This window comes from Rhynchophorus ferrugineus, unplaced genomic scaffold, assembly GCF_030347505.1.
Source record: "Rhynchophorus ferrugineus isolate W39M unplaced genomic scaffold, kcgeb_rfMv2 rfM10, whole genome shotgun sequence".
NCBI classification, from domain to species: domain Eukaryota; kingdom Metazoa; phylum Arthropoda; class Insecta; order Coleoptera; family Curculionidae; genus Rhynchophorus; species Rhynchophorus ferrugineus.
Window position 1 is genome coordinate 761,879 of NW_027472589.1, and position 12,216 is coordinate 774,094.

The window sequence follows — 12,216 nt, forward strand, 5'->3', positions numbered from 1 at the left end:
TTGTTTTTTTTTCAGATTAACAAGATTTACTAATTTATTCGATCAAATCTGCTTAACGCCTTTAACAATAAACCCGTTTTTGGAAAAAAACATTGAAAACAGATGATGTATCGGACGGTTAACAGTTCAACTTGACGGCCAAAATAAAAAATACAACATCTGGATTAATTAAATTTGGACTTGCGTTAATAAAACTGCGATATTCAACTATATAAAAAAACATTTAAAACTTTAATGACTCTAAATGATAAATTCGTTTGAAGAAAACGAGTTCCCATATGCAGAGTGCGAACATCAAGAATATAAAAAAATTCAGATAACATATTTAAAACTTCATTAAAGGCAGGAATAAATATTCCTGGAATGATTTAAGAATTACTATACGATTGTATTTTTTGGTTCCGTCAATTTAGATGCAACAATAACAAAAATGGAAAACAAACCATATATTGGACACCCTTTAAATTAACTTGAGTAAAAAAAAACATCTCAATATCTTCAGAAATTAACTATGCAATAATAAAAAATCTGACATTACAACTATAAAAAAAATTATATGGATTTAATTTAATGACTCTGCGTTTTAAACTCGTTTGAAAACAACGAGTTCACAGATAGAGTGTTTAAACGTTTTCAACTTTAACTAAAAAAAATCACTAAAAGGTACCAAAATCAATTAAACTTTATAGTAACACGAAATAGAAGGTTTTAACAAAAAATCAAGAAAAAATCAGAATATTCTCTTGGATTTATATAAACTAGAGATAAATAAAATAAGTAGTAAAATTAAGCTAAATAAAATTGTATAAAAAATAAATTAAATAAATAAAATGTGAATTGTCAACGCTTCATCTATAACCAAATATTTCAATTTGTTTAATGCTCTAAATTAGAAATTGGTCGAAAAAAAAGAGCTCGCAGATAGAGAGGCTGTGAAGATCTAAAAGGCAGCAACTTTATTTTGAAAAATTTATAAAAAAAGGGAATAATTTCCCCGTTACAGAGAATATAAGATCCTAACCTGCCAAAAAGATTGGTATAAAAAATGAGAACCTTATTTAAAGGGTTAAACTTTGGTTAATGGCCTTTTTGGCGAAAATGTAATTAATTAATCACATAAAAAGCACCAGGGTTTAATAATTAAAAGAATAATAGCGATAAAAACAGTTTTAAAATTATTTCCATCACAATGTTAATCAACCACAATAACCAAACACTTTTATGCACTCTTAAAACCAAAACCCAACAAAACGCTTTGTGAAATTACAACGCAATTTAATTAAAACTCATTAAAGACGCGTATAACTATCATTTTAAGCAAATAAAAAATTTAAAAAGTTACTGGGCTCGTCCGGGATTTGAACCCGGGACCTCCCGCACCCTAAGCGGAAATCATACCCCTAGACCAACGAGCCTCTGGTAGTTTTGTGCGTCGACACGGTACTAACACGAATTATAAAGTAGTACCCATTTATAACCGTTACCGTTATAAGTATTATTTATACAATTGCGTAAAAAATAGAAGTAAAAATATCACACGCTAAAATCATCCGACTTTTTCTGATCGTTTATAGTGTATACCCGCATAATATCCAGTACTACACGTTACAGAAGGTTCCTGTTAACAGCCATCGACCCGTAATAATACCCAGAGCCCCGTCTGTTTTTAATTAACGTATACTACCGCGTTAAAAGCCATGAACGTGCCATTTATATATAGTAAAATGAACGGTACTTTCACAAAACAATATTAGAATAAACAAAACCGAGTAAAACTCACCCAGTTCTGTTATGATATTCGTGAGGGGCCAGGCATTGTCTCTGTACAACACCCCCGGTTCTACGCAAGACTGGTACAGGTACTTCAGCTTCCATTCAATGGAGCTGGTGGCCAGGGGCAAGTCCAAGGTGGATATAAGGGTCCTGATGCGTTGAGATTCTGCAAAAAGATCGATTAACGTCAAGAACGATGTCGGTAGGCCGGTACCGGTGGTACCTTTAACGACGAGTTTCTCCTTCTGGTTCCAGACAGCTCGGTCCGTCGGCCTGGTACTATTTCTAGACCAGCTGGAGCAGAACGCGCCCCACAAATTCGAACATGGCGACACCGAAGTGTCCAGGTCTTCTTTAATCTGAAACAAGAGTTTTTCATAAGAAAACTTCGTATGTTTGTTATCGATTGTCATTAATTTTGCTTAGCTCTCGTGCTGCGAGCGCCAACATCTTAAAAATAACTCTCGAAACCATTTTCTTTTGATACGTATCATCTGGCGGGCGACGCAATATTCTCAGAACCATATTGTTCCCTGTTTGTTGTTATAAGACGGAGCGTATGCGGAATTGTAAAAAACATATATCATTGGAAGTCATCGATTATACATAGCAGATGAACAAAGACCCCACTTTGAACAAAACACAGAAAATCGTCAATAAATTTCAATAATGGGTGGGTTAATTAGGTTTCTCATGGAAGAACGATGCTGAAACAAATTAATATCGTGTTCGTTTTCGAAAGAATAATAACGATGTATCACACTAATTAATAGGCGCAATAAAAGTGAATAATTATATCCTGAATTAAATAAACTAACAGTTGTACTAAAAGTGACTTTAACACTCCACAAAAAACTTAACTATATTTATCATAAAGATGATCAGAAAAACATTACCTAACTACCAAGTATGTTAAAAAGAACTAAAGCACTCAATATGTATCAATTTAACAATGTTTATTATAAATTGAAACATTTCTGTATAAAACATACTTCTTTTTTTCTGTATAAAACATACTAAAGCAACTTTATAAAATTCAAAGTATATTCAACAATATATTTAACTATATATAGACAGGATAACTGAAATACTTGGTAAGCTTTTTTTGTTTTTGTTTTAATTGTAGTACAAAATAATTAACAAAATAATATTGTAATAAACCAGTAAATAAACAGAATAAGCCATCACTCATTGAACAAAGTAGTAGAATAGTTAAAAAAATCAAGTTAATTATATTTACTATAGAGAACATAACTGAAATACTTTCTGAAACTTACTGAAATAATTTCTGTATAAAGTATACTAAAAATCCAAATAATTTTAATAGAATTAGACTAAATGTTATTAGTCTAGAGTACAACAAATAAGTAAACTGTGCTAGAAAGAACTTAGAAACAAAATTTCTGAGTGCAGAACAATCACAAAACAAAAGATTCTTGTGATACTTAACCAGTGGATGAAATAAACCAATATTTCTTATACATAATACATATAGCAGAATAATTATGGTAAAAAATATGATATGTTAAACAACAAATAGCAAGAATTGTTTTCATATGAGTGTTTATTACAGAGAACCTAACTGAAATACTTGACAAGTTTTATTTCTGTATAAAGTATACTAAAAAATCCAAATAGTTTTAATATAATTAGACTGTTACGAAACTAGAGCACAACAAATAAGTAAACCGCGCTTCTCTGATTAGAAAGAACTATAGAAACAAAGTATCTGAGTGCTGAGCAATGAGAGAATAAAACAATCTTGTGATACTTAAGCAGTGGATGAAATAAACCAACAGTCTTTATACACAACACATATAGCAGAGTAATTATGGTAAAAAATATTATATGTTAGACAACAAATGGCAAGAGTTGTTTTCATATGAGTGTTTCATAGGCTGTTATGAGACTAGAGCCCAACAAATGACAAGAATTTTATATAAGACATCCCAAGCCAATTTAAATCAAAAGGATTACTAAAAGCCAAGAAACACATAAAAATCAAGTTACCTGTGCTGCTGCTCTTAGACATCCAGGGTCCTTGCAAATAGGGTACTTGTACATGTGAGGTATCCCATTCCAGGTAACGCCCAATGCTACAACCAACACCAATAGCACCAGAAGTGCTAATACCAGTCCCAACATGATCCACACCCACTTTCTGGTCAAGCCGGTCTTTTTCTCCATGGTATCTAGGTACTTATCATAAAATCTATCGTGGTCTTTGATGGGAGCCTTTTGGTCCAGACAGGGATCCAGCTCAGTGGTGTCCTCCCCGTTCTTGGCGTCGGATTTCGTATCCATGGTACCGTTGGTGGAACCCAGAGTCGCGGGAGTCGCGTTATGAGACGTGGGAGGCATGGTTATCACATCCAGACGACCGAACAGAATTTACGCGAATATCTAACCGATCCGGCAGGCATCTGAAAACAAAACACCGATAAAATATGTCAACAGTGCAAAGCCTGCTTGAAACATCGAGTTACAATATCAAATCAAGTTTCAGTCAGGTTCGGATTCCTCTTATTAAAAAAAAACCACGGAGGATGCGGTTGGCTTGTATATATTTCACAGTAATGAAATCAGCACATAACAGCAGCTAAAATGATATTTCTATCAAATATAAACAAAAATCCTCATAAATCCGAATGGCAACATGTTTATTTATTGGTATTGACATTTAATGGAACCAAGGAAATGAAATTCAAGGATTGAAACTACTGCCGTGCAATTTTTATAGGTGCTGACTCGTATATATATATATAAATATATATATTTGTTATTAAAGCTGCCCAGAGAGTCAGGTCTTGCTTTTGTTTAAACAGCATATTAAGCATATAAATTTTATGGCATATATATTAGCCGATTGTAATAATATCACGGACCCCAAGTTACAGCAATTTAAATTGATGCTCTAATAGGATTAATACTATCGGAAAGATCGGTGGCGAATGACTTTTAGTATTTTAAATCTTCGTAACAGTATACACGCATCCTAACGACGGTCGCCGGTTTAAAATGCATTAAACATTCATTTAGAAGGAGAATTAGAACAACAACGCGGGGCCGTGTGTCTGTTTTTCGTCCTCCACGTTGCCGTTAGCGCGGCATAGGTAAAACACTCACCTGTTGATTGGGTTCTTAACCTGAACTCTCTTATTTTTTATGGTAATTAGAATGGGTTAAAACCGGGAGTGGGAAACACTTATAAACGACCGAACTGGCGGTCCGCGACGTCCAGTTCGACGGAAACAAAATCGCGACGGAGACGAAAAACTTTCACCCCGAAAATCCGCCACTTTCACCAAAATAAACACGCGGATTTTCTAAACTGCCAACGTCCCGAAAAAAACGAAGACTTTTCCTATATTGCACACCGTAATTATTAACTAATGTTTAAAACATAACATTAAGATAAAATTAAAAAACACAACTTGTTATACTCCGGTGAGTACTGGCCTACCGCTCTGTCAAACAACTTCAAAACAACTGAAATGCAATTTGAATCCTAGAGTTCTCGGAATACACTTTTGACAGATTTTTTAGATATATTGCCTTACCAGTAATTCCGTGCAGCGCTATAATCATTGATTTCGATTTTTAAGAAAATATGTTATGTATTATCAATAATATTTAATTAATAAATAATGTTTTTAGAAATATTTTAAAATATGGGTTTCGTATATCGTCAACCAGTAATGCAGCTACAATTGGCCCGAATGGTAGGCAACCAAGATACCTGAATTTGAATATATTTTTATAAAAATAGATATGCACACAAATTAGAATTCATATCGCTATTTTTTCTTTGATAGTTATTTGTTATCAAAACAGCTTAATGTTATTATTATTAAAAATTTTACTAAATATGCAAGTGAACTTAGAACCTTCGCTTTTTGATATTAAATAGTTATAAATAAGCGACTATGAGCACAAATAAAGTTAATAAATATAAATATACCAATTGTGTCGCCTGCACTTCGACCGACAGCTGAAGATATTAAAATGGTGAAAAAATTGATTTCCTTCGGTGTGTTGGTACAAAACTATTCGAGCCCTTTGGTTTTTAATAGACTGGCGTCCAACAATGCGGGTAAGATTTATTTTTGAAGTTTATCAGTGATTAATTAATAAAAGATACGTTCCTAGATCGAACCGATAGTTTCGGAACGTACCCTTACGATACGTCAGTTTTATTGACATTTTGGTCTGTGCAAGGCCGCCTTACGTTCGTTTTGTACACGTGACCGGTTTTCTAGTGTACCTTCCGTGGACGTTCTAATAGAATCGTCCATTTCGGTTGTAGTCTTTGCATGGTCTGTACCTTATTGTCGATTTTTTCTTTATTTTCGAAAGCCATGGCTGCTAACCGCGAGAGAACCTTTATCATGGTCAAACCCGATGGCGTCCAAAGGGGTTTGGTGGGTAAAATCATCAAGCGCTTCGAGCAGAAGGGTTTCAAGCTGGTCGCGTTAAAATTCATGTGGGTAAGTAGGAAAAGGGATCGGGAGAACAGTGGGTTTCGTAAGACCTAACCTGATATTTAGGCTAACAGCGTGGCAAGGTCAAAGTATACATGATGTTTAAGACATTTGAAACCTGAACAAATCATAAATTGATGAAAAAAACGTTCACTGATTACTTTTGCTTTGCCCCAAGTTAGTTAACTGTCATAAACGGTGATTTTCATTCAAGTTTTCACTCCACAGCCTTCCGAAGAACTTTTGAAACAACACTACTCCGATTTGGCCGCCAGGCCATTCTTCCCTGGTCTAGTCAAATATATGTCATCAGGCCCAGTCGTCCCCATGGTCTGGGAGGGTCTCAACGTTGTTAAAACCGGTCGCGTCCTTCTGGGCGCCACCAATCCAGCCGACAGTGCCCCGGGCACCATCAGAGGAGACCTCTGTGTCCAGGTAAGCCTGCCCTCAATGTTCTGTCAGTAAAATCGTTAAGGTCACATTTTCTCATAGGTTGGAAGAAATATCATCCATGGTTCTGATGCCGTAGAGTCAGCCAACAAGGAAATCGCTCTTTGGTTCAACGAGAAGGAATTGGTCAATTGGCAACCAGCCACTCAAGCCTGGGTGTATGAAGATTAAGTTTGTGATAATAGAAACATTCTATCACCGATAATTATTTAATTTATATAAGTAAATTTTTATATTAACAATAAAATGCAGTGCTAAGCATTGCAAAATGCTTTAATATCAAAAATAAATCTCCAAGAGTTATTTAATTGGTATTTGATTTTACTTGTATGATATGAATCAGAGATAAATTGCATTAGAAAAAAATTGTTAATAAAAACATTATTTGTTTTTATAATTCATACAATATATCCCTCTCTCTCTATTTGGCATATTAAGGCTAATAAGATTTGTCTTTATTGATAATAGTAGGCTGGTTTTCCCACTTCAAAAATTGTTTTTCTTTGGCGTCCATGATTGATTAGTTTATTTAGAACAAGCGTCTGTCAATATAAAAATTTTGTTATAAATCAAATTCGTATTCAAAAGTAGCATTAAAAGTTATTTTTTAATTGTTAAAAACTTTATTAAACGCCGTGAATCGCCATGTATAATTTTATGGTGTCATAAAAACACCAGATTGCAGAAAAAATGTGAGTTAATATTTCATTATATCTTAAAGCTGTTTTTTTACAAAAATACGTTTATATGTATTTATATTATATTATTTATATGTATTTATATTTGACATCATAACACAAATGCATGAAAATGAGGAAAAATGTTTATCATAAATTACATTTATAGTTTTGTTTTCAGATATAATTCTACTGAATTGTTTTTTATTTTTCAAATCGTTTAAATGCTTGCTTTTCAGGTGTATTATTCATTGAAAATCATTTTGTTTTTGTTCTAATTGTTTTTATTTAAATTTTTAGAATGTGCTATTGAAATTTCAGTTATCGACTAGGTTTTGAGATTTGCAGACAAAAACTATATGCAAGCTCAATTTATGTATAAACAAATTAGGTTTTACCAAGATTAATAATTAATTCCATGATAGATACTATAACAAATTGTTATACTTTAAATGTTAAGATTTTATGTTCCTGTTGGAGCTTCAGAACAAAAAGTACAAATACTTTTATGTTAAAATATAATGTTTCGAGGTATCAAAGCAATCTATCTCATGTTCTTAGTGTTTTGCGCACACATAAATATGGCATCTTAATTTTCATGCCTAAAATATTGATTTCATAGACTCATTGATAGAAATGAAACATGTCAATAAAATGACTTTATTCCTAATTATATTTATACAAAACGTCAACAGAAAAGGCTGCGATCAAGTGAGCTCCAGTTTTATCTTCTGTGAGTTTCCATTATCAAGTGACAGCGATTTACTCCTTTTCCTCTTTCTGGTGTCTTCTTTATTAACCATCGTCTCTGAGGATGCGGTGACGTCGATCGATACTCCATCAAAGAGGGATTTGATGTCCAGGTCTGGCAAGGATTGTTCATCGTCATCTCGTTTCTTTTTTTTCCTTTTCTCTTTCTTAGTGACAATCTCTTCAGGGTTTTGCTCTTGTTTTTTGTCCTTTTTAGATTTTTTCTTTTTCGCCGGTTTTACCACAGTCTCTTCGAGGTTATTACTGTCGGTTATTACATTCTCCTCTAGGTCAAATTTGATTTTTTTATTGGGTGTTTTTGTTTTGGTGAAGGCGTTCACGAATTGTGCATTTTCATTAGTGTTTATTATATTTCTGAAATAGTTCTAAGTGTTCAAATGGTAAAAGATGCAAGAAGTTGTACTTACAATAATTTCGCTCTGATATATACCAAGCGACTCTCTAAATCAACAAATGTTATCTCAAACTCAATTTCATTCCCTATTTTCACTTTGTCTCCTAACCATTCTTCAGGGGTACATTCTCCTTTGGGTAAAGACACATTGAATGTGTTGTAAAGTAGACAACCAACATGGTCTTTTGATGTTTTAGTCACCATTCCTTGGATTATAACAGAACTACAAGTATTTCTTACATTTCTCACATAGAATTCTTCTTACCTTGTAAAATCATTCCCTTCTTAGGTAGAAACACGTAAAAATCCGCTCTGACGTCAATATGGATATAACAATTATCCAAACCTATCGTACCGAGGTGTGAGTTGAGTTTCACATTTTCAAAACCTAATAATACACCTTTGACACTATAACACGAAACGCACTCATCAGTCTTCATTATATATCATAAAGTTATACGTACTTTTTATCATATTTAGCTGTCCTTTTACCTAATTCATCCTTAATACTCTGTCCAAAATCTCCAAGCTGAGCAGGATGTAAAGCTAAGTGATACTGGCAATTATTTTTACTAACACCATTGTTTTCATTTTGCACCAGGGTATTTAAAAAATCCGGTTCGAATTTTATTTGAAAAGCATTAAACCTTGTCATGTTGTTTGTTATGAAACTGTATGAAACGTGCAAAAATGGGGTTATATATCGCTACGCATTGTCGTATAATTGGTTGCCTACATTCAAGATACGAGTAACAAATCTTTGTTCCTAGTAATATTTCCATAAGAAATTTAATGAAATTGAACCGTTTAATAATTAGGACGAACTTGTGTCAACTCCATAAAAAGTATCGATTACATTTTTAATAAACGCCTTATTGAAAACGCGTCGAGGAGAAAAAACAGGAGGTTTTTTTTTCTCGAACGAAAGCCGAAGCTCTAAATTATAATCTCCCTCATGACTTAGAGAAAAAGGCAGCACGTGTCGGGGACGGGCCGCGTTCTCCTCGTCGAATATTGCGAACAGGCAAGCAAAGTGAATGCTCCAGAAATAATAATTAAGCAGTTGTTTTGCAGTAATTACGCAGATATTCGTTAGGAAGGGCCGGTTTTTTCGTTCAAAAATATAAAGATAAAAATAACGGATCGGTCGCGGTTGTAATAAAAATTATTTACGTTTCGTTCGTTAACAAAAACAAAATGGAAGAAGAACAACAAAACGAATACGTTCTAGAAGTTGGGCAGCAAAAATTAGTATATAGGCAGTACATTTTTCGAACGTATTATTGTCACACTGACAATTGACATCTATGTTTTTATGTCATCTGTCATATTGAGTGACAATTGAAGTGTTATAGCGTACTTATACCATTAATATCGTTAATATAACCTCTTTTTCGTCATTTCCGACGAAAACGGAAATCAAAAAATTAAGGGTTTTGTCAGTATTTTTTGGTTTATAACTAATAATCGTCGTTTGGTAGGTTTACCACAGATTACACCGTTTGAAAATCAACGGTAATGTGCTTTTGTCGGAGATAAAGCACGTCCGTGAAGGTATCAAAGCTTTTTAGGCCAAAAACTGACGGAAGTTATGAGACTTAATAAAAAATTAACCTTCCCAAGCAAGAAAAACCTATATATGCGCGCTAAAGGTTAAATTATGTACATATATACGCGAATAATATTAATATTTTCAATTTTATGGCACCGTTTTGCCTTCCTATCTACATTTCACCCGGATGCCGGCGCCCGAATCCTTTTCGTCCTCATTAAACGGACGGCTACGGCCAAATGGGATAGAACGGGATCACCGTGGGGCCCCGGAAAAGGTTACAGCGCGTCCGCCGGCACCACCCGAACGTTTACCTTGAGTTTTATGGCCCTGCGGGGGGTTTCAGTCAACGGGAAACCGTGGAAAATCCAATCGTCTCGTTGGCTGCAGCGACGTCCCAGATAAAAATTCAGGACGCGTTATTTAAGCTCTTCGAGGAACAAAAAGCTAAGTTCGCATGACATCCGATGACTTAATGAATTGAAAACAGTGTTTGAATAAAATTTTTAATATTTGTTATTATTTACTGTCAGATTATTGACAGAGGACGTCAAATTTATTGAGAAAATAGGTTCGGGTTAGAGTTGTTGCTCTACTTAAAGGCAGGGTACGTTAAAATTTTGACAAGTAATGTCAAATATATCGAGAAAATAAGGTTAGGGTTATCTAGGGTTGTTACTCGACTTGTTTCGTAAAGTTATTGACAGGATACGTCAAAATTTTGAAGAAAATATATTAAGTTGACTTGCTTAATTTGTTTTAAATATATTAATTTACGTCAAATTTATTGAGAAAATAGGTTAGGGTTAGGCTTGTTACACTACTTGCTCTAGGGTTGTTATTTTCTGTAAGGTTATTGACAGGATACGTCAAACTTTTGACAGGTAATGTCAAATATATCGAGAAAATAAGTAGGGGTTATCTAGGCTTGTTACTCTACTTGCTCTCGGGTTGTTTTTTCAAATTTATAGGAAAAAAATTCCTCTAGGATTGTTATTTTTCTGTTGTCAATTATTTGACAGGAAATGTCAAATTTATCGAAAAATTTATTATTTCTCTGTAAATTGGTAAAATGGTTTCAGTAATTTTGACAGGAAACGTTATATTCACTAAAAAACTCGATTAATTCTCTCCAAGAGTCTTTTAAAAAAGAAACAATAAAGTAAAAGGAAGGAAATTGTCGCTTATTAAGACCCCAGCTGTTTTCTCATCAAGACAAATTGAATTTTTCCATGGTGTATATGAGAAACTAACTGAGAAATGTTATTTGTTCACATTATTCGTTATATAGCATTCGGAAGTTGCATTTAATCATTTAATTTCGAATATAATCGACAACTGAACTCTAATGGTGGTTAAAATGGGAATTGTTAGCGTAGTTTTCATTTCTGCGTTTTGTATTTTAGTTCTACTAATATAGGGAATATTCGACATAACAAGCACCTCAATTAAAATTGTACATCTTATATGAAAGACCTGACAGAGCTGAAAATAACTGAGCATTATCGATTATTATCATTATTTGTTTGATAAAAAAGCATTTAGAACATATATATATATATATATATATATATATATATATATATATATTGCTTTTGCTTTTGCTTTATATATTATTCTTTTGCTAACATTTTCGTTTCAAACAAACACAAATTAATGAAAGTTACAGGAATTATAAAGAATATATAATCTTTAGTTTAGAATGAATCACATATCTTTTAGGCACTTTTATAGCATTCATGTAACATATATATAACTTATATGGTCATAAAAATTTGAGTTATTACTTGAGTTATCTTTAGACCAGTTAGGCAAATTGTTTTAATTAGTTTTAGTATGAAATAGTGGTTTTAATTGCCAAGACGTAAATATTGATGAATTTATGATGATTTTAATTAAGATATTGGCTGGTTCTTGATATTTTGCATCTATTATTAGATTACAATTATATTTTGAGCGATTGCAGTAATTTAAATTCGACTATTAACTATAAAGTGGAACTATTTAGTTCGCAACATTCTATTAGGGTAACGTTTATCCCCCCATCTCCTTCTCAACGTAGTTGTCGTGGCCCTGGGACACTGGATGGATGTAGTTATCGACCAGAAAGTTCTTAAT

General features: G+C 33.3%; 4 protein-coding genes and 1 non-coding gene across 6 annotated transcripts in view; 2 read left to right on the forward strand and 3 right to left on the reverse strand.

Annotated features, from left to right (window-relative positions):
• Positions 1 to 5,355, reverse strand: part of LOC143203568 (protein gone early) — a 44,527-nt gene extending 39,172 nt beyond the window's left edge. The window contains exons 1-4 of one of the 2 annotated variants that reach the window (XM_076415773.1): positions 5,334 to 5,355; positions 3,784 to 4,196; positions 1,997 to 2,132; positions 1,781 to 1,939 (exon numbers count right to left, since the gene is read on the reverse strand). In XM_076415773.1, coding sequence (XP_076271888.1) covers positions 1,781 to 1,939; positions 1,997 to 2,132; positions 3,784 to 4,134 — 646 coding nt within the window. In that variant the 5' untranslated portion in view covers positions 4,135 to 4,196; positions 5,334 to 5,355. Of the gene's footprint in view, positions 1 to 1,780; positions 1,940 to 1,996; positions 2,133 to 3,783; positions 4,197 to 4,899; positions 5,262 to 5,333 lie in introns of those variants that run through there. The other variant, XM_076415772.1, reaches the window with a different exon arrangement.
• On the reverse strand, positions 1,344 to 1,415 carry TRNAP-AGG (transfer RNA proline (anticodon AGG)). The gene has a single exon. It is a non-coding gene; the product is annotated as a tRNA-Pro (tRNA).
• A 357-nt stretch (positions 5,356 to 5,712) lies between the features above and the next one.
• awd (nucleoside diphosphate kinase) lies at positions 5,713 to 7,012 on the forward strand. The gene is made up of 4 exons (XM_076415786.1): positions 5,713 to 5,866; positions 6,130 to 6,260; positions 6,483 to 6,689; positions 6,747 to 7,012. Exons 1-4 carry the CDS (start codon positions 5,779 to 5,781, stop codon positions 6,873 to 6,875), a joined length of 555 nt encoding a protein of 184 aa, XP_076271901.1. The 5' UTR covers positions 5,713 to 5,778; the 3' UTR covers positions 6,876 to 7,012.
• Positions 7,013 to 7,170: 158 nt separating this feature from the next.
• Positions 7,171 to 12,216, forward strand: part of LOC143203574 (prolactin-releasing peptide receptor) — a 122,889-nt gene continuing 117,843 nt past the window's right edge. The window contains exon 1 of the mRNA XM_076415781.1: positions 7,171 to 7,396. The gene's annotated coding sequence lies outside the window, so the exon portion shown is untranslated. The remainder of the gene's footprint in view (positions 7,397 to 12,216) is intronic.
• On the reverse strand, positions 8,028 to 9,244 carry Polr1F (RNA polymerase I subunit F). The gene is made up of 4 exons (XM_076415785.1): positions 9,011 to 9,244; positions 8,812 to 8,954; positions 8,560 to 8,752; positions 8,028 to 8,506 (listed from the first exon to the last, which is right to left on the reverse strand). Exons 1-4 carry the CDS (start codon positions 9,199 to 9,201, stop codon positions 8,089 to 8,091), a joined length of 945 nt encoding a protein of 314 aa, XP_076271900.1. The 5' UTR covers positions 9,202 to 9,244; the 3' UTR covers positions 8,028 to 8,088.

What these genes read in the sequence shown, in the direction of transcription:
- awd (XM_076415786.1), top strand. Translation starts at nt 5,779, where the DNA reads ATGGTGAAAAAATTGATTTCCTTCGGTGTGTTGGTACAAAACTATTCG. An exon ending in ACTGGCGTCCAACAATGCGG is followed by an intron (nt 5,867 to 6,129) that starts GTAAGATTTATT and finishes TATTTTCGAAAG; the next exon opens with CCATGGCTGCTAACCGCGAG. An exon ending in GAGGAGACCTCTGTGTCCAG is followed by an intron (nt 6,690 to 6,746) that starts GTAAGCCTGCCC and finishes ATTTTCTCATAG; the next exon opens with GTTGGAAGAAATATCATCCA.
- Polr1F (XM_076415785.1), bottom strand. Translation starts at nt 9,201, where the DNA reads ATGACAAGGTTTAATGCTTTTCAAATAAAATTCGAACCGGATTTTTTA. An exon ending in GAAGGGAATGATTTTACAAG is followed by an intron (nt 8,753 to 8,811) that starts GTAAGAAGAATT and finishes TTATAATCCAAG; the next exon opens with GAATGGTGACTAAAACATCA. An exon ending in TATATCAGAGCGAAATTATT is followed by an intron (nt 8,507 to 8,559) that starts GTAAGTACAACT and finishes GAACTATTTCAG; the next exon opens with AAATATAATAAACACTAATG.